The sequence below is a fragment of the Scomber japonicus genome, chromosome 6 (genome assembly GCF_027409825.1).
Source record: "Scomber japonicus isolate fScoJap1 chromosome 6, fScoJap1.pri, whole genome shotgun sequence".
Classification (NCBI taxonomy): domain Eukaryota; kingdom Metazoa; phylum Chordata; class Actinopteri; order Scombriformes; family Scombridae; genus Scomber; species Scomber japonicus.
The window spans coordinates 14,698,989-14,719,859 of NC_070583.1; the positions used below are offsets into that span (position 1 = coordinate 14,698,989).

At 41.0% G+C, this 20,871-nt stretch overlaps 1 protein-coding gene across 2 annotated transcripts; it reads right to left on the reverse strand.

Moving 5' to 3' along the window:
* Positions 1–1,228: 1,228 nt before the first annotated feature.
* Positions 1,229–17,660, reverse strand: tnfrsf19 (tumor necrosis factor receptor superfamily, member 19). Of its 2 annotated transcripts, XM_053320957.1 has the most exons (9): positions 17,579–17,660; positions 16,396–16,509; positions 11,586–11,764; positions 11,074–11,159; positions 4,909–5,073; positions 3,612–3,740; positions 3,337–3,439; positions 2,658–2,893; positions 1,229–2,189 (listed from the first exon to the last, which is right to left on the reverse strand). In XM_053320957.1, exons 1-8 carry the CDS (start codon positions 17,642–17,644, stop codon positions 2,677–2,679), a joined length of 1,059 nt encoding a protein of 352 aa, XP_053176932.1. In that variant the 5' UTR covers positions 17,645–17,660; the 3' UTR covers positions 1,229–2,189; positions 2,658–2,676. The 2 variants fall into 2 exon arrangements, with proteins under 2 accessions (XP_053176932.1, XP_053176931.1); XM_053320956.1 differs by having other exon boundaries at positions 1,229–2,893.
* Between the last annotated feature and the right edge of the window lie 3,211 nt (positions 17,661–20,871).

Below are 20,871 nucleotides of genomic sequence, written 5' to 3' on the forward strand. Positions count from 1 at the left end.
CAACAATGTCCTTGCTTGCCTCGTAAGGATATGAGTCCCGAGGCAGGCAGCGAAGAGCAGCTTCACACGGTTATTGGAGGTGTGAACACGCCATGAGAGAGACGGAGCGAGCTGGGTGGATGCATCACAGCAGCTTCACTGTCTAGATGTGGTGTTTCTCCAACATGTTGCATTGTTTTTTAATCTCTGTGATCCATTCCCAGCTGAACTTTAGGCAGATTATATCAGCACAGGCTCTGCGACTGTGCTTCGGTTAGATTTTGAAACAATGTTTAAGGAGGTGAGGTTACTTAAAGGGACATGTCACTTTTACAAATCAAAATGAGTTTAGTTGATATGAAGTACAACTCTCAAGCCTGTTGGGACAGTTGTGTAGTGTCTCCTGTGGATGTGAAGGAAGCTTTGCGAAGTTTAACTTAAAACAAAAAACACCTGATGATGTCATCGGGTATCTCTGCTCAGGCACTTTCAATGTAAAGCTTGTCTTACAAACTGGGGCCATACATTTGAAAGATAAGGAAGTTTAGAGGGTAGGGAGGGTCCAACAAAAAGACTCCCAAGTTGTAGAGCTGGAAATAACAATTATCGTAATTATTGTTAAATCTTTATTTAGTTAAAAGATTTTTAGTCTTGTAAAGGAGTCAAGGAAAAAAGAAAAAAAAAGTCTGCAGATTGTTTTTTTCCAACCTAATGTCTAAAACAGATCATCTTAAAACTGTTGTTGACTAATTTACTGTTGATCAAATAATTGTTCAACACCTTGAGGTGCATTATGGGAAGTGTAGGATCTAGCTTACAGTAAATTTAAAAAAAATCTCTTTTGAGGCCCTCAATATTGTGGAAGTGTGGTATTAAATAGCTTTAAAAGACTATAAATACAATGAATTAGGGCTTCAATAAATGATTCTTTTGAATGGTTTCACCTCTAAAATAAATGAGTCAGTGCATGAACTTGTTCAAGTGGTTTATTTACAAACATGTAAAATGATATCACGTGGAAGTGACTGTTCACAACCATCAACACTATAACTGGGAGAAGAGAAGCAAACATATTGTCAGAAATGTCTACGTTACAAAAATATTGACCTATGTACTATTTTACAGTATCTACAACACGTTTATCACTTTAACATTCCTCTTTGTCTTAACTTGTTCCATATTTTCAAGATTGTCTTCAATGTGCAACAAACAACTTTTGACAGGTTTTTTTTTTTCTTCACACCTCAAATTTGTTTTAGAACTGTTACTTTTACACACAAAAGCTTCATAACACCAGCTGCTAGATCTGCCGTACAGTTTATATCCTCTTGCATGTGGCGATGCAAGACGTTCTCAAAGCGGAGCTGAGGCTCACTTTGACCAGTCAATACTCCTCGATGTTTCAACTTCATTCACTTTCACCTTCTGAGCCAACAAGTTCACATTCTCTCTCTCTTTCTCTCTCTCTCTGTGTGAGTGTGTGTGTTATGTCATAGGCTACTTCTGGGGACAAATTGAATAATTAAGACCAGTTAATTGGGATTTTTGGGTCAGTGGTTATGGTTAGGATTAGTGTTAGTCTTTAAGAAATGAATGTATGTCTATGTAATGTGACCATGATCTGACATATGTGTGTGTAACCAGCTAACTCCATATGCTGTGGGGACTTACCTCCATTATTGGGGAAAAAAAAAAAACAAGTCCATTACTAAATCATTACTTTTAAAGCAAAGACTTGGTTTAAAGTTAAGATTAGTTTAGGGTTATATTAAGGTTAGGGGAAAGGGTTAGGCAAGTTGCGGTAATGGTGAAGATAAGGATAAGTCTCCAGGAAATGAATGTAAGTGTATGTAATGTCCTCTGAAGTGATGGAAACATGACTCTGTGTGTATGTGTGTGTGTGTGTGTGTGTGTTTGTGTGTCTGTATGCCTTTGCCCTCGTGCTTTGCTTTTCCTCAGCAGTGCTTTTTGTTTGCATGTATGTACATATTCCATTTGGACCCTTTGATGAGGGACTCTGAGGTCAGCTGCAGGCATTTCAAAGAGGCAGTACGACCACACTTGAGAGTGGCTGTGTATGTGTGTATTGGTGGAGTTTTTTTTTTTTTTTTTTTTGGGAGGGGGTAATCTGAAACGGGATCTGGCCGCTGCTGTTGTTGAGTCCAGGGTGGTTCAAGGGTGGAACATGAGCCAAAGAAATCCATGTCATCCTGGAGAGAGAGCAGGAAGAGGAACACAGACGCGCAGCGATTAGTAACGTATCTACCCAGAGCCAGCCAGGGGCCGACTTAAAACAGGATAGTCTTGTCTACATCAAAGAACTCGTGCTATCTCTTGTTTCTTTTACCAGCTGCTCTTCATGGACATACACGCAGCACTGTCCCAGTCCATAAAAATGAAGAGTTATAAAAGGATAGCGTGCAGTAGTTGGAGAGAAGTTGAGACTTGTCTCACAGATTTAGTCTGTTAATGTCATTAGGAATAAGTTAAATGCTGTGAAATTTGAAACGTTAACATCTCAGTAGGGACTGGAGTATTCATATATTGTTTTCTGGAGTGGGAGAGGCCACATTTCTTCTTTGAGAATCATCCAGCAGTTTGCTCTGAGGCAACTCATTTGAAATGCCAGGGGAGTGTCTTGACGCAATCCATAAGATCAGAGGATAATGTCTCCTCACCTTCTTGAGTCGTCGGGTGTTACTTGGGAAGAAGTGCATCTGTCACAGCTTCACTGTAGCTCTGTCTGGTCCTCTCAGGTGAATTCTCTCTTGACCTGCGCTCATCTACTTCCTCGTCCTCCTCTGGTCTCCCTGCAGGTTCTGAGTTCCCAGTCGCCCCAGCAGCCTCTCCAGGTACAGATTCTGGATGTCCTCCTAGCTGCACTGGGTTGCCCTCCTCATCCTGGTTTTTATTTCTGCCGAGATACAGCCATGGTTATTATGAATCTGTTCACAGCCACACCCTGTGGTGGTTCTCTTTCATGCAAGATGCCTCTCTTTATAGAATCTACATAATTAACCACATTAAATTAAATTATGTCTACAGCACCTCAAATAACAGCAGAAATGAGAGCGCTACCCTCGAGGCGGTAGAGCAGTGGTTTAGTATTTACGTGCCTGCTGTTCCCAGGTTATCTGTAGGCGTAGCAAACACTAGCTGATGAGGGAATGTGTCAGGCTCCCACAGAGTTAAGTCAGGAGAACGTGGTGTTATAGTCATTTTCCCACTGCTAAAAAACATTTGTGGTCACAGTGTTGCCAGGTAGTTTAGATAATGGTGTTTACCAACAGCATGTTATGATCCCTATCACAACACCCACTATTTTTAGAAATGGAACAAAAAGTGTAGTCTCCTCACCCATCACTGAGGCTTGTCTGAGACTGGAAGGGACTGTTATCCTGGCTGCGGCCCAGACTGCAGCTCTCATCACAGCACAGAGACGGGATCAAATGGACTGGACCTGAGTGACACACAGAAATGTGTAACTTTGACTTCACGTAAGAAGATGTTTTCCACTGTTAAAGCAACACAACGATGAACTACTGAATTTAGAAAATACTGTCTCAGTGGCTTTACAGTGTCTGACACTAAAACATGAATGTACTTTTTCTTCAGTCTGAAGCACAACCCACCACAGGTATGTCCAGGGCCCAGGTGACACTGGCAGCAGGGTCTCTGGGGGAAGTCGTGGAGCCAGCGGGGGTCCAGGCAGGACAGCTCCGCCCCGCTGTACGGACAATCCTGTGATCTCAGAGAGGTTGCTATGGAGACATGATGGAGGATGGTCAGCCATGGAGAATCTATTAAACTTTTTTCACATATTCATAATTGCAGTTTTACCAAACAGAGGCCATAAACGACAGCTAAAGACATGTTTCATAACTTGGCAACCCAAAGTTTGTCTTTATTAATGGCTTATAACTAATAAGTAAATGATTTATGAAACATCAATAAATCCATTACTTACAACTTATTAACCATAGTAAAGTAGAAAGTGGCACCCTTTTACTATTATATAAATAATGTTTCACTTCAGCTAACAATAACAACAGAGATCAGTTTGGAATGGGGTTTTCTTTCAGAATAACTGCTGCTGTCAGATGAAATCCTCTCAGCTCCATTTGTGTTGACTATCTTACTAAACGTACACACTCTCTTAAGTGTTGGGAAATACTTTACAACCCTCAGGTCCAGGAGGCTGATTAAAATTCCTTTGTATAATTAGAAAAAGGGAAAAAAAACACAACTGTGTTAGCATTTCATAGCAGCTTGGGTGAAGGGCGGGGTACTGAGTGAAACCACTGGCACAATATTTCATTTTAGTAATCACTTTAGGCCATTATGGTGAGATAAACACTTCACTTGTATTGCCTCAGTAACTTCTAACTACACTCTTCATTTTAGGTGAGTTAATTCTTTAAATCTTTTTCTGATTCTTCATCCCAGGATGTTTTCACATGAGCACTTTCAGTCTGAAGAATGCTCCTCATCATACAAGTTACCACAAATATGCAACATCAGGGTTTAAATGCAGCTTAACACTGGAGATCCCAACTGACAGATGAACTGGCACTCTGTGCATTAAAGTACATTGAAAGAACGGTATGCTGCAATGAAGTATGAATGATGAAGCTCAGTATTGTTGCCTCTGCAGCCTTAAGGAAATGAAATAAAATGTGCTCTATTTTGGAAATATTGACTAGAGTACAGATTTTACTGTAAATTCAGTGGCTGTGCACTGAAATGCCAACATCTGGGGAGGACAATTCAAAGTGAAGTGCTTGCTGCATAGAGCCACACACCTGTAGAGAGCAGCTGCAGTGGTGCATGAAAAGTCTTTCTACATGTAAAATGTGACCCTAACTTTAGGACTCTGCCCTGGTTTTAAGATGCTGCTCATTCCAAATGCTTCTAGATGTTTTAACTCACCACTAGGTTTCTTCTCCAGCAGCTGTCTCTTGCAGTAGATGACACAGAGGACCAGCAGAGCCAACAGCACTGTAGCCAGAGCGCTGCAGATGACCGCGGCCAGGGCCATATCCTGGGGACTGGTCACCACCGAGGGCAGAGGCACTAGATTCACACGCCCGCTGCCTGCAGAGGGACACAAAAAGAGGAAGATGAATACAGCTGAACAACAGGGTCTGACATCAAAGCAGTCCTGTGCAGCTTATTGCAAGGTGATGAATACTATTCATATTAGATAATGAGTGAACAGCTTCATTTGAGCCTTTTAGACTTAACAACCAGAGAATCGCAGTTATGAAAGCATACAGGGGCTAACACATGACCAGGTGCAGTTACTACATATTATCCAACACTCCCAAGCTATTCAGAATCGGGTAATGTGAGACAAATCATTCCTTTTTGCCTCGAGCCAGTCATCTCTTTGCTAAAGTCTAATGAAATAAGCAGAGGAGTTCAAAGAGAAGTAGAGGTAGATGTGCTGGCCAGGCTTTTGAAAAAGGTCAGACGTGTGTGTGTGTGTGTGTGTGTGTGTGTGTGTGTGTGTGTGAGTGTGTGTAGGTGTTAGAGAGAGAAAAACATATTGTGTGTCATTGTGTCTACAGTGCACGTATACTGATTTCACGATTTAGCTTCTGTTCAAACCTGCCCGAGGGGGAGAAAACGTGATGTCACTGTTCGCTCCGCCTCCAGGACCCTTCGCACACACAGTCTCTCATTATACAAGTTCTCACAAATACAGAGCATGAGGGTTTAATATGGCTTAGTGCTGCAGAGAACGACGTTCAAGACAGATGAACTGGCACAAAATGTTGGCTTCAGCTACATGTAATTATCCCTTCAGTCATTCACCAGAGAGTCACACTACATGATCCCAATGTAAACTAAAGAGTAGCAAAAAATTCAAAAGACATAACCGGAGCTTTCTATCAACCTCTAGCTGAATGATTTTTTTTTTTAAATACAGAAAATGAACACACAGCAACTACATCTAAGTTATTGTTTTCTAAAACACTTTAAAGCTGCATTACTTGATGGGTTTATTTTGAGGCGGTGGAATAAGCTGTAAACACAACAATTAAATATTTTCACTGTATAAAGTTTTTAATATGAACATTTTTAACACATTCAGCAGGCGTGAAGTCTTATTAGAATTCATTCAGATTTGTGTTTCTGGCCATCTGGTCAATTTGATGTCAAATATTTACTCTCCTTTTAGCTGTTTTGATTTCCACCATCTCCTGGGGGATATATCTGCCTCTTTAGCACTTAAATGTTCCACTATGTTCAGCTGCTAGCTTAAAACTTTGTCTGTCTGATGTTTGACGTTTTTGGAGTCTTATTGCTTAAAAAAGAAGAAAAGAAAAAAAAACTGCTGTCTGCTGCTTCCATTGGTAATGTTAGTATGACAAAGGCCTGTATATTTTTGAGGATAATCAGCTGACAAAGTACACCCAAATGTCATTGAGCCAAACTTTTGGTGATTAGGTAATGTATAGTGAAAAAAAAACACCACATGATCTGATTCTGAAGATTTCCAAGACACCTGGGATCATAGGGACTAAAAATAATAGTGGTTTTCTGGAGTTACATTGAGAAATAGTTGTATAAAAATAGTGAAAAAATCATATTCTGCAGCTGCAAATCACAGCTCGAAAGATATTTGGTGGTATACCAGAAATGAGACTATCTGGACATCCTGCATGATAACTGAAGTATCAGCGGAGCGGCATTACATCAGTATGAGCTGCACGCCCCAGATGACAACTTTGGCTCTCGACATTGTAGCTTTAAGAGCGGGCTGGCGGAAAAAAACAGTAGCACGCCTGAATTCTCAAATTGAGTGACATTTCTCTCTGAGGCCATGTACCTGCGGCTCAGCGTAATTGTCTCTGATCATTATCAGTAATCAAATATAATTTTCTTGATCAATGTATGCTTGATAGAGTGGGTGTGGGTTAATGGAGAGCAATATTAAAAGTCGGCTTGTGAAACAGACTGACCAGTTGCCAACATGTGAGGAAGAAATAAATTAAGAGAGCTGGCTGATGAATATAATGAATTACTTTTTGTTTGAGTCAAATCTTTTTTTAGTGATGGTGTTTGCTTTTCAGTACATTAATCATAAAGGAAACTGGCCTCAACCTTTTCACATCCAAGAGCTCTTTGTTATGCAATGTAAACATTACTTTAGCTTTGGGTAGGTTTTTTTTTTTTTATTCAGCCAGATAGGGGATAAGGGTATTTTAACATTCCTTCTAAGAAGAAAAGAAAAACCTCAAAGCGGTGCTCTAAAGCTCAGTTTGACCCAGAGGCCACAATAAAGCAGCATTTTGATACATAATGTCAAAACGGTGACTTATTTATTGCTATTAAAAAACACAGTGCCAGATCTTAAAAACAGTTACTGCAGCCAACAACAGGAAACAGCCAAAATCACAGCAACTTCTCAGAATAAATGCCTGTGTACGACAAAGCTGGTGAGTTTCTATTTGCATTTAATCCACAACACTAAACAACAAAGCTGTTCAGACACAGGAGAAGACACATATCACAAAAGGGAGAAATGAGTTTAGTATTCACGGTTGAGCATCAAAGTGATTTGTTAAAAGCAACGATTGTAACGATTTTCAGACACGCAAAGGCTGAACTTTACCGGTGACATTTAACCGTTGTGTTTAAGTTTGGTCTTCATTGTCAAGGTCAAATTCAATCCATCCGAGGGGAGCATCATCTAACCCCGAACACAAAGGCGGCTTGTTATCAGAGGCGCAGCAGCTGCAGCAAACACAGATAAACACTGCTCCATTGAAGAGAGCTCACCTGCTGATATTATCTCCACACAAACCAGGCCAATAAACCGCAGCCTTTCACAGACTGCCTGTCTGTTGACTTTATGGAATGCCACATACTCCAAATAAAAGAGGCACTACTTTACACCTCCGAGGGGTCTTTACAAACTCTTTAAAGAGGTTCTTACAAAGGACTGAGCACTGTTTTACCCTCAACTCTGAACAATGACTGCAGTCCTCTTTGCTGTGTACAGTTCAGAGCTAGAAAAACACTGTTTTCTGTCTTATGTTAAGACTCTCGCAGTGGTTCAGTCCTCAATTATCATGTGTGATACAATGACGACCAAAGTTCTTGTTTGATCAGCATGATAAAAAAAAAAAAAAAAAGGAAGATCAAGCATAAGGAGGTTTTATAACATGAAATGTAGCAGTGTATGAAACAGACAAAGCATCTGTTCCGGCTTAGAGCAGGTTTACCAAGAGACATTTAAAGTACATTTTTATCTATAGTTGTATCATGTAGTATAACATTTGAATGATGATAATACTGCAGTTTTACCCATCATTTCCTTGTACAGTAACATGCTAATTTCTCTAATATTATGAACTTCTGAACATGTTCAAAAATAGGATTCAATTATATTATATATATGCATTATAGGCATTATATATGGCTTTCAGAGGTTTGGAAATGTAACAGCTTTGATGACATTTCAGACAGAGTAGGAAATGTATGAGGATAGTTTAAGGAGATGTGAAGCTTATTGTTCCCTTAAAATCCTTCAATCATGACTCCTTCACTTTCATCTGCTGTATGTTCAAGAATGACACAGCCTCTCCAGATGCAAATACGTTTTAACACAACATACACATCTGCAGGATATATTGTAGACCTTTCACATTGTGTATTTCAGGCATTAAAATAGGTGCAACAAGCAATGTGTTCAATCACTCTCTACATTTTTATGTAATCAAACTGTTTACGTCTGTTGGAGTTATTTATAATATCCAAAAGGTGTAACGCCCAAGATGTGTTTGTGATAAAAACACATAATGTGGCAACACAAAACATTATGATTGCTGCGAGGTTGTGGTTTGATAATTGCTTGCTAAGTTGATTAAGGAGAAACTGTCATGCAGTGACTTTGTTGAGCGTGCTTTTGAATATTGAAGGAAAAGGCTTGAATTGCTGGCAGGCGCTGCAGTTAGGAATGTTTCCTGTACGTTGCCAGCTTGGTAGGCTGTGTGGCATCTGTGTTGAGAATTGATTGCGTGAACCTTTGAAGTCAGTCTGCATGCCGCAGGAGCGAATACTGGGACAGTGTTTTCTTTACATTACAAGACAGAGTGTAGAGGTTATCAGGAGGGACAAAGGTTTGTTGGATCCTGTTTCTGCTGCCAAGTCTAACATAAATGGCAACTAACAGGACCAGAACTTACCCCGTTTCTTGATAGTGTATCGTTTGAGAAAGCTGAGATATCCTAAAATATCACAGATAACAAATGTTGTATGGCTAGACTTAAAACTTTGACCGTTTTATATCTTTATGACTACCTCAAAAGATAAAATCCCATCTGACTTCTGTGTAAATCAAGCTGGAGAGACCAAAAAATATTAGCATAAGCTAAAAAAGAGCAGGATTGTCTGTATGTGAATGTTTGTGTCTCTGCATGCGTGAATATGTGTGTGCGCATGTATCTGTCTGCATGCCTCAGTGTGTTAGCATGGTCTGGTCAGCTCTTCCAGATCTACCGTGACAGTGAATAAAACTCGAGCAGATGAAACACATTAGAGGCTGAAGGAATCCATAAAACACAATCTCAATTTTACTCGGCTTCAGAAATCCACTGGGGGAAAAAGGGAGGAGAAGAAAGGAGGGGTAGTTTAAGATTTACAGTCCACCCCAGACGGCGACTCGCCTCCCCTGCACAGCTGCACTGTTGCCCCGGGCCAGTGTGGCCTATTAGAATGATCAGCCCTTTAAGTTTTCACCACCCTCCTCAAGATAACACTGGAGGCAGGGGAGCGAGACTTTCAAACATTTGGAAATGCTCCACTGAGAGTCCCTGTAGGAGCTAACTACCAGCTATGTTCCCAGACACAATGGACATTTTGTTTCGAAAGGCCTCCTCTAGTATCAAAATGGGAAGCTGTGCAGATGGACAGAGGAGCAAACAGAGGGAGGCCAGTTGTCCAAAGGCTGCCGTTCATTACGCAAATGTTAATGCTGCTTGCAACAACATATGAAAGGAATATAAACCGGAGAAGAAAAAAGAAAAAGCCAAACAGATACCGGATGTTCCAATGAAATCATGATTCTTTACATTTGGTGCTCGTGAACAAAGGGTAACTCAAGCTATTTTTTGAGTTGTGTGATGTGCCAGAGCTGTCTCCATGTATTTAACACAGGGCTGCTAAACCTGGCTGGGGCCACTCTGATGCTCTTGCTGCCAAACGCCTCCTCTGAAACAGCTGCAGCCTCCTCTACCATCAGGAAGTCACACTCAATTACCAAAGGTATAAGTTCACTCGCCCAGTTGTTTTATGTGGAAACCTGAAATCATAAGGCTGTATTTAACTACTTATAATGGCTGGAAGAGAGAAGTTAAGTGGATGTGTAGCCTACTGGAATGTGAGCCCTGCTTTGTGAACATACTGTAACACACCTCCTGCCTCCTTTTTGCATAATGGATCTGCACAAAAGGTAGTAAATTACGCTGCTTAAACCACTGCCCTCGCTGTCGTATTGACTCTGGTGTTTAAATAAAAACATGTAGAACAGTGCAGAAGTCTTGGGAAGTCCTTGAATTATCAATGGATGTTTTGTTAAAGGAGGTTTGCTCATTTAATCCAAATTGAGTGCTGAAAATGGGTGGCATGTTCCGAGTTAATATAAGCCAGTGTTGGCAAATCCACTATTATGTTAGTGGTATCCATTTCAACTTTTCAACTGCTCGGCTTGTAAATCTGAGCATTTATTTGCAAATATAGCATAGCTGCTGGGCTCAATGAGACTTAGTGAATGAACTATGGCTCCCTCCGCCCGTTAAAAGGCTGCGGTTCTGGTTTCTCCAAGGACCTTGTGCTGGCATGTCCTGTGCGTATGGGCTTTGTTGTGGCACCGTTGCCTGATTTTTGGTTCAAGCAGCATTTGGCCAGGAGTTCAATAGTGTGCCCTTGCTGCTGATGTTTGCTTTTAGACTATTGTATCCCTGTTGTTTCATCTTAAAACATGACCTATAGTGGGCTGGGATGAATGTTTTGTATTCATGAGAACATTTAACAAAATATCCCACTGATGTTAGGCCAACTGTAAAAGAAAGGAAAGGTGCTTACAGTGAGGCTCATAGGGAGGCGGAGGGTCCCCACAGGGTATACACTCCATATCCTGGAAACCACTTAATTTCGTCTTCCTGTAATATCTGTGGAGGAAGCAAAACATCAAAGTTGATCACGTGGTTAGATATATATCACATATTGGAGTCATAGTCCTCAACATTTTCATTAAATCAAACCCTTTATTTCATACGGTTTACTTCACTATCTAGTAGTCTTCATTGATAGTGGCAGGGTCTGCCATTTCTGCACTCAATTCAGAATAATAGAAAATTGTAGACCTCCAACTTCTTCCATTTGCTGCTCTCAAAAGTCTGGTACATGTAGTATTAAACTGCATTTTCTGAAACAACCAGTAACCACAGATGTTGCCAAACCGACACTAAACTCTTAAGGATTAGAACTTTAAAGATAGTGGTGTATTGCGACACGTTCGTCCTCTTCTTAAGTTATTCTTGTGACAATAACAAATGTTTACAGATAACACAACTGTCTGGTGTTTGTCCTCTCACCCGGGCAGACAGTCTCCACACACGGCGTTGCTGGTGGTGGAGCAGTTGCCCTTCTGGAAGCGGTTGATTAGTCCGCAGTCCAGGCAGGGCTTGCACTTCTGCAGGCTCCGGTCCTCTTTGAAGCGGCTGCTCCGGCAGGGCACGCACCGGGCATCCTCTCCATAACCAAAGCCACATTCCTGAGGGGATTAATGGGAGAAATACACCGGGTAAGAGGTGGGGTCGGTGGTTTGGGGAGATGTGCAGCTGGTGAAAAGAGAGCTTGAATGTGGACGACCAGGGGTGTGGAATTAAAGAATGATCTTGGCTCGCGGGATCAGAGGAGAACAATGGACTGCCTCTTTTGAGAGTCCATCTTACACTGGCAATAATCTCCCTGACTCTCTCAGGATGAATGAGTGGCCTTCCGCTGCAAGACCCAGAAAGGCCAGACATTTGAATAATAAAAGCCCTAGGGGACACCCACTGTTGTATTATTGCTAGTTTATTGCTGCGTTTTTGTGTGACTCCCTCTCCAAGCAGACTCAGTGAGTGTCCTGTTGATTGAGAGGCCAGCAAGCAAAGGAAACGCTTCAGGAAGGGGGCAAGGATTATAGAGAAGTATACGGAGAAAATAAGATGAATACTCTTTTTGTGCTCAACAACTGAAAGTGCACTTAAAAAGCACAGCTTCCTCCTAGTGTGTGACTGATCTAATGTGAAACCACCTTTTGAGGATTTGCTCACCTGAACCAAGCCAAAATCAGGATGGTGCTTTGGAGAAAAACATAAAATAAAAAAACACTCTGCGCTGTTTTTCATTACTATCTGCACCTTTGTTTGGGTTGTCAGATTAATTCATTTCCTTCATGCACATGTTTCTTTGTTATTATTCTCTTTCTAATCTACTCTTTTTTTAACTGGAAAAGGAAAGACTAAATCTGATCAAGTTTTGAAGTATGAATCACTTCCTTTGCTGTGTTAGTTTTGTCTCTTTTCTAACTGGCTCTCTGTCATATCCCCAAAAAGTAAGTTGAAAGGCTGGTGACCTTGATGATAAACTGACATTAACATGACAGCTGATATTACTGTACACCATACTGAGTGAAAAGACCCTGCGGGGATGACTTCATACATTGATCATTCATTATCACCTCCACAGCAGCTGCCCTCCTGTTGTCCAGTGTTGTCGCATTGCAATCCCAAGCCAGGAGGACAGACAGGGAAAGGGAAGGAGGGGTGCTCATATATCATTAAAGTGAAGGTCAGCTTCAAACAGGGCTTCTCTCTTCTCTTCTCTCCTCGCCCGTGTCCCGTTTCACTGCCCGGGCATGCAGTCATGCTGGAATGTGGGCACAAGAGTCTGATATGGGGGTTGGGTTTGTGGAAGCAGGCTGGCGAGAAATAAAAAGGGAGGTTGGAGGCAAAGATGTGATCAAGTGATGGCACCGCAGAGTCGGGACAGAAGATGAGGAATTCAGTGCTTCCAGCCAAACACATGTGAGCCTGACATTGAACCCTTGGGCCAGGCCTGGCCTGAGGTGCACCAGTCAGGGCTGGACTATTGCAGCTGTTGTTATGAACTCTCTATATAAGGCCTTGCTTTCCAGCAGGGCAGGGAGGGGAGAGACAGAGAAAGAGTGAGAAACAGAGAGGGGGTGGTTGATGAGTGACAAAGTGGGGAAAGGCGGAATAAAGAAGACTTGGCTGCCCACAGTTACAAGCCTTTCTGAAGAGAGAGAGGCTAAGACCAGGCAGAGGATGCAGGAAAGTGCCACAGCGCAGGACCCTAAAACTGGAATTTAAGAAAGCCCTGCAGGGTTCGTTCTGTGACCCACTTCCACATGAAAGAAGGAGTCAAAGGAGGATTCATCCTTTCTCAGCCCAGCACTGGCACAAGCTCTGACCATGGGGCACCACATGGCTGCATGGGGGCTGATGCCACTTAGACACGAGCGGGTCAGAGCACTGAAACAAAAGGAAAATGGAGCCAACTTCTGCCCCTCTAATCCCAGCAACACAGAACATCAAGAAGTGATCCCTTTCTTCTTTTATCCCCCCTAACAAATCTCAACAGAATTAACACCCTCCACTGAATGCGACTAGCTTAGCCGCTAAAAGAAAGACTATACCGTTAAAGAAAACATTATCCATAAAACGGGAAGACAGAAAATGTGGCGAATCATCATTCAAGTGTGCTGGTCCCTCTATTTTCATGTTGTACTTTGAGGTGATTTCAGCTCAAAACCCTCCAAAAAAGCAGATGCTTAACATCCCATTTCCCTGTCCTATCTCCTGATCTAGTTTGGGTGAGACTGCCAAGCATAACAGCAGTGTGGAGGGGAGAGAAGCGGCGAGAGAGAGGGAGATGGGGGGGGGGGGGGGGGGGGGGTGGCTGGGACCTGAAGCATGTTCAGACGCAGAGATGTGTCTGAGATTAGGAGGGAATCACAAGAGAGGAGGCCAGCGATCTGATCTGCTAGTGAAACAACGCTGTACATAATGCACGTTAGTTAAAGCAGTGCATTTGGACAAAAAAGACTTTCACAGACTTTCTTTGTTTGCCTCTCTCTATTTTGATAGTTGTTTTTCTGCCTGGCCTCTTTAGTCACTTTGTGCATAAACAAAGTCTGGCCACTTGAATTTTGACCCTTCTGCTGCTAATGCACTCCTTGTAACTTTGCCTCTGCCTCTCTAGCAGTGCCATCCAGAAGTCCTTTGCCCTGAGAGTGTGACTGGAGGAAATGTTACACTCTTGCTCCATACTAAAAGATGTTGACACATCAAAGTAGTGTTCCTGCCTTTTTGGCCACTGGCAGTTTTCCAGCATGCACTGGAAACACTGATCCACCCCTTCTTCCTCATGCTTGACACAGCACAACAGACTTAAATGACAATTCATTTGATAAATGAAAAATCAAATGAAATACACTCGAGAGAAAGGGGATAACGTCGTAACGGACGTTGCCCCTGTGTGGGTGGTTCCTTTAGCTACAGTTAATGTGGAGGGGCTAATTGATGTTTGTCAGCCTGCCTCAGAGCAGCTTCCAGAGGCAAACTTCCAGAGCAAACTGGGGCACATTCCTCTGGGATCTCTATGGCAGCTGCACAGAGGGACTCCAAAAGTCTGCTTCCCTCCCAACAGTCAGTCGTCCCTTTCAGAATATGGACAGATTGTCTTGGTTACAGAGCTCAGACCAGAAGTTGTTCTCTGGGAAACTTTCTCTGAGTGCAGGCCTCGGTCTCCACTGTGAGCCGGCATCCCGCTACCTTCACAGAAAGAATGAGGCAGCCAATTATTAACCAGGACCCCAGGGTGGCTCGCAGCATTCATGCCTGTTGAGGAACATGAGGACTACTGAAGCGTATTACCAACCACAGAGTGCATGTCTGTGAGCGCTGAGATTAAAGGCAACTGGGCTTAAATGCATGTGTGCAACAGATGTCAAGGGTGATGCAGAGTTTTTTTCTTCACCAGTACTCAATGATGCAGTGGAGTGTAACCCACATAAAGGCATATTTATCTGTATTTTCACTTGCAGATTACTGTTTACTTAAAAGTTTTATTATGTAAACGTATAGCTTAAGACATCATTTAAAAAACAGGATAAAAGCAACAAGAACAAAAATCTACTTCTGGAGCCAATGACTTTATAAATTACAGGTATATAGTCCAGCTAGCTAACAATAACAGTAATCTGTCAATAAATCCTACCTTCATTAAGCTGCAATGTTTGGTTTTTGGACATTTTGGAGGCTATAGGCTGCTGTAGACATGGCCTGCTTTTGGTTATGTCATCCCATTTTTTGATAGGTTGCCTTTAAACTTTAAAACAAGCACAGACGAAAAGACAAAAACCTGCCAGTTGAAATTGTTTCAGTTACTTAATTATTTACTATAATTCAACATATGTCAAGAATAATCCAACTTTTCTCCAGTCTTGAAACGAGGGAAACCGCACTTGGATCAAGTAGAATCATCTATATTTAATGAAATAATGATCTGCAAAGCTGCCAATGGAACACAATGATTTGTTACAATGGTTGGTTTTTACCTTTAGCTGTGATTCAAATAAATCAAAAAAAGTAAAAGCAGTCTTGACATTGGCGTATGTTTTGCCAAAAAACCATCAGTGATTATAGTTTACCCACCTTTACATCTCTGCCTACGCTTGAAGGTGAATAGCTGCAGCCAGAGAGGAAAGCCTTTGCTTACCAATCTTAACTGACACTATAGAGACCTGTTTGTACAAAGCACACAAAAACTTGTGGCTAAGGTGGTGGAAAAAACTGTATTCCCAACTGAGAGAGCAGCAAGCTTAGGCATGGCTTGCTTCAAACAGCGGAGACAATAAGTTGGAGAGGTTGCAATAGGGAAAAACAATGGAAGCCATTCAGCTGCAGAAGGTCAAAAGTATGGGTGTGACTGATTAAAGAAGGGTCGGTGTTCTACAAAAGCTTATAACGGCTTGGCTGTTCCCCCCATGAAAGAGAGGAAGTAATAAATAATGTTGTTTCCCTGCATAAGATAGATCTTTCTAAACAGTGATGTTCATTCTTTTCATGAACTCAAACAGTTTGACTTTTTTAAAGCAAGGCAATAATCCAGCCAACAGTTTTTTTTCACTGTAAGGAAGTTGGTTCAACTGACTTGTTATGGATCCCTTGTGTTACTACACCTTCCTTTTCCTAAATAAACAAGTGACAATACTTTTTCCTTTTAGTTGCACTATGGAAAAAGCTTGCGCGTGAACACAGTACTTTAGACAGAAAATCTTAGTTCCTTCAGGTCAAGGGGAAAAAAGACAGAATAAGTCATCTTGGTTCCAACCTTTGAAAGCTCCTGCCCTGCATCACACTGCTTACAGGGTTTACAGTTCCCAAACCGGTCCTTGTACTCCTGTTCTCTGCATTCTCTGGTCTCCTCCTCAGCCCTCACGGGAACCTGAGAGGAACAAAGGACAGTCAGAGATTCCTGCATTTCATCGATAACAGATAAACCAGATTGAACCCAGAGCTATGCATCATAATCTCTCTCATAATAGTTTAAGGGGATAAACCCCTGCCTTAGCCCCTAGAAAACAAGTCTGATACATTTGGGATGAGATGTGATGAAATTTGAATGTCTGTGGGGAAGCTGCATAGTTGCAGTGGCAAAATCAGAGTCTAACGCAACAAAACAAGGACTGCCAAAACCAGAGGATAGAATCTAGCGGGCAGACACCGTCAACTAGGACAATGCAGTGGATAAAGGAAAAATGATAGTCTGTATTGTCAGTGTTACCAGACAGGATTTTAAAGCTGCCACAGTTGCCTGTTTAGGTTAATGTGTGCAGATTGAGGATAAACTACAAGTGTATAGCATTACAAGCATAGGTTATACAATTCATGTGCACAGAAGGTAAAAAGATATAGTCATTCAGTTGTGTTCAGTCATATCTCACAAGAGACTGACCGATATATCAGACAGCCGATATTATCAGCTGATATTGGCCTATCACAGATATATCAGTATCAGCATATATGCTGTCAGATATGCAGTGATTACTCAACTTTTTTTTTTGTTATTTAGCAGCATTTTATGTATATTTGATCATATTTCTTAAATTCAAGTTTAATAAATATGTACATGTTTTACATAATTTATAATTATTACGTTTAATGAAGTTTATCCTTTCAGTGCACTAGTGTCTGAAAAACTGTAAAAGATCATGCCATTCCTTTACTTAAACATATTAAAATATTTTTACTCCATGACAACAGTCAGCTGTCATGGAGATGTGGTTGCAAGCTCTAGAAAAAGCCAGTAAGTGGGCCTTGAGTTGAGTTTTTTTATGTAAAACTTTTTCCAAGAATACACATTCACTCTCACATAGATCAGAATAGACTAGTATCTTATTCAGTATGTGTGCAGGGGGCTATAGCTTTTCTTTTCTTTACAAGGTACACACACAATAATAACATGTTGTACACAGAGAACTAGTTCACTTATATTCAAAATGAATAACACTTACCAGAGTTGAGTATATAACATGTAATGTTAGTACAAGAGAGAAGGTGTGCTGAATTATCCAGACCATTTTGATAAGCCACTTGTTGCCAGTAGCTGAGAAAAGACAGAATAGAAGAATGAGTTCAACTCTGTGTTTTATTGTCTTCTCTCCATAATAAACATTCAATCATTTATCAAGGGAAAAAAAGCATATTTGGGTTGAGTCAGATTTTCTGTGTTAAACACTGCCTTTCTGATTTAATCCCTACTGACTTGCCGGTGAGTCAGTCAGTACAAACATGCTGTGCAGCCAATCTTAACCCCTCAAAACTTAATTTAAAATACTAATGTGATTAGATTCCTCAATGTCCAAAGAAACCAATTTTTTTTTTAATTTCTGGTAATGTACAAGACATCTAGAATTTTTCCATATGCAGACAGAAAACCATAGACTCATGGGTTTAATTATTTTACACACTGTGAAAATGTCAATAAGTCAATACAGAATAAGTGAGTGTTATTTCTAACTTCAAGTCTACAGTAGTTAAAGTGCAATAAGGGTCAGCCTGACTGAATAAAGAAGAACCAGTGAAACATATATAAAACACTTTTCAAGGCATAATCCATATTAAAGCAGGTATACAGGCAGTGGAGTACTAATTAAAACATGTGTAAAAGATAATGCTGTTTAATTAAAGGTGCCATCAGTAGCTGCTATAGACCAGCACTAAAAACCTTCCATTGCTTTAAATGATGGAGACAACACAAATGCTCCAACTCTCCAAAACACGCACTACTGTCACCGTGTAACCAAAAACTACAATTCACTCGAGTATTCAAAAGACTACTAAGTGTTTTTAGTTTTAACACGTGACTCTAAAGCGACATTATTGTTGTTTTCTACAGTTTCCTATGAGGTCTTGTGTTGTGTTATCGTGTCTGTAGGTCTACTGTCTTCTGAAATAAACCAAACGCTTGCTCCGCGCCTGTAAGTGCATTAGCTGGAGTATCCCAACACTGCCGGAACTGATTTTTAGAAGTAGAAGAAGGTCTTACCTGTTGAAAAAGGGTTGCCTGTGGTTAAAAATAGTAGGTCTTACAGGTCGAAAGCAGACCGGTGAGAGGTGTGGTGGTGTGTTTCCCGCACCGGTCTGCTCAGCATGTCAGCGCTGCTGCCCCAGCTCAGCTCAGTACAGAGCCGCAGATCCAGCACACACTGCGCCGAGATCAAAGGCGGAGAGAGGCGCGTGTATCTGATCTGTGATCAGCCTGCCTACATCAAAGACCCGCTTCCACACACCGCTGCCGCAGCACTGACCGCCCTTCTACTCTGCTGCTTTTCTAATGCAAGTGAAGCAGGATAGTACAGTTTAAATGTCCAGACAGAAGAAGAAGAGTACTCTGAAAACAAGCTCTCTCTCTCTCTCTCTCTCTCTCTCTCTCTCTCTCTCTCTCCCTGTCTCTCTGTCTCTCTCTCTCTCACACACACACACACACTGGGTGGTGTGTAAGTGTGTGTGTGTGTGTGTGTGTGTGTGTGTGTGTGTGTGGTTGATCTGAAGGCTATTACATGGCAGTCAGTGCTCTGAAGTATTGAGCACCAGCCCATCAGCACCCAAACAGTGGTGCGGGGACCTTCAGTGGTCCATGACGTTGTCCCTGGGGTCCTCACCATGATGAAATAAGATTTTAATACATCTTTTTTATTCTGAAGGATATTATAGTGCCAGAGATCCAGAAAATTGCAACACAATAAAACAATAGAGTAATAAATGTAAAGTGTATAAGGTGTAACATTTTTGAAAAGATGACATCAAGCGACTCTGGCAGGTCACTAAAAAGTTTAATTTCTAATTTTTAATAGTTTAATATTACAGTTCCCTTTCTAAAGCTAACCCAGTAGCAGAGTATTTGGGACCACTGGTTTCAAGTCATAGAGCTGCTCATAATATGTAACGCTGTTGTAGCCTATAGTCTCATGTCTGTTTGGAAGTTGTCGCCATTAAATTATTTGGGGAGCTTTCATCTCAATGGGCTGCAGATGTCATGACGTCAGCGTGCTGTTCCCGGATTGGCTGAGCCTCAACTGACTTGTTAACACATCTGCTGGGGAAGAGCAGGGGTCAATGTCAAATTACTCATTTTGTATGCTCACTGGTAAACAGATACTTCATTCAATGAGACAATATCTTTTGTTTGGGACTTCAAAATGTTTTTGGGCTTGTAGAATATGTTCTTTCCAAAGCTAGTGGAATCAAACCTATTCACCACATAAAGAATCCCACTTGCAAGAAAATACTACAGCTGCTATATGTTCATGGAGGATTAAGCCAAGACTTTCTACAAATATTATATTTTCTGACAAAGTCTAATTGTATGAAATTGCCTAAAAGGGTTGTTGATATGACAGTTAAATTGATGAAAATTGAGGAGACTGCTGTTTGAGAAAATAAAAAAAGACAAGTTGACACAAAATGTACAGGATCATATCCACCTCTGGCAAAAAAGAGTGTTGTGTGCACACTGGTGTGTGTCTGAACCCAGGCAAAGACACAGAGGACAAAAGTTCAACTCTGCAGCAAACGTACCCAATTACTGTACATGTCTGGACATGTTGTATATCACTTCCAGGAAAACACAAATGTAACTAATGTTACACAGCCTAACATTAATTGTGGATTATTAACATTTTCTTTGCTTCAGGTATGCAGCATTCAACAAGTCTGTCATTATTATTACTATGCAAGTGTGAGTTAAAATGTGTTGTAATGCTTGTAGCACCTTTTACATTTTTGTTCTGCTTTTGTAATCATTGTGAAATATAGTGTTGCTTAATAAGTCACAATATAAAACATTGTGATTTATTTATTTCCAGTGTTGAGGTCAAATCTGCTGACAGGTGACCTGCACGTGGTCACTGTGACATGAATCACCTAGCTGCAACAGGATGCTACTACTGTCAAAGCTTCTCCCTCCTGCAGCAGGAGATTCAAGCTTTGGTGCTGGCTCCATCTACTGGGAGAAAGGTGTCATGCTTTATTAGTGGCTCTTTACTGTTGCTGAACAATGATGTCATGCTCACTGTGTCTTTAAACAAGTTTTTAAAGTGTATGGAAGTTACTTCTACTCCACAGGATTATATCATGATGGTTTGTTTTTGTTTATTATTCTATACTATTCTATGTTATTCTATTCTATTCTATGTTATTCTATGTTATTCTATTCTATTCTATTCTATGTTATTCTATGTTATTCTATTCTATTCTATTCTATGTTATTCTATTCTATTCTATTCTATTCTATGTTATTCTATTC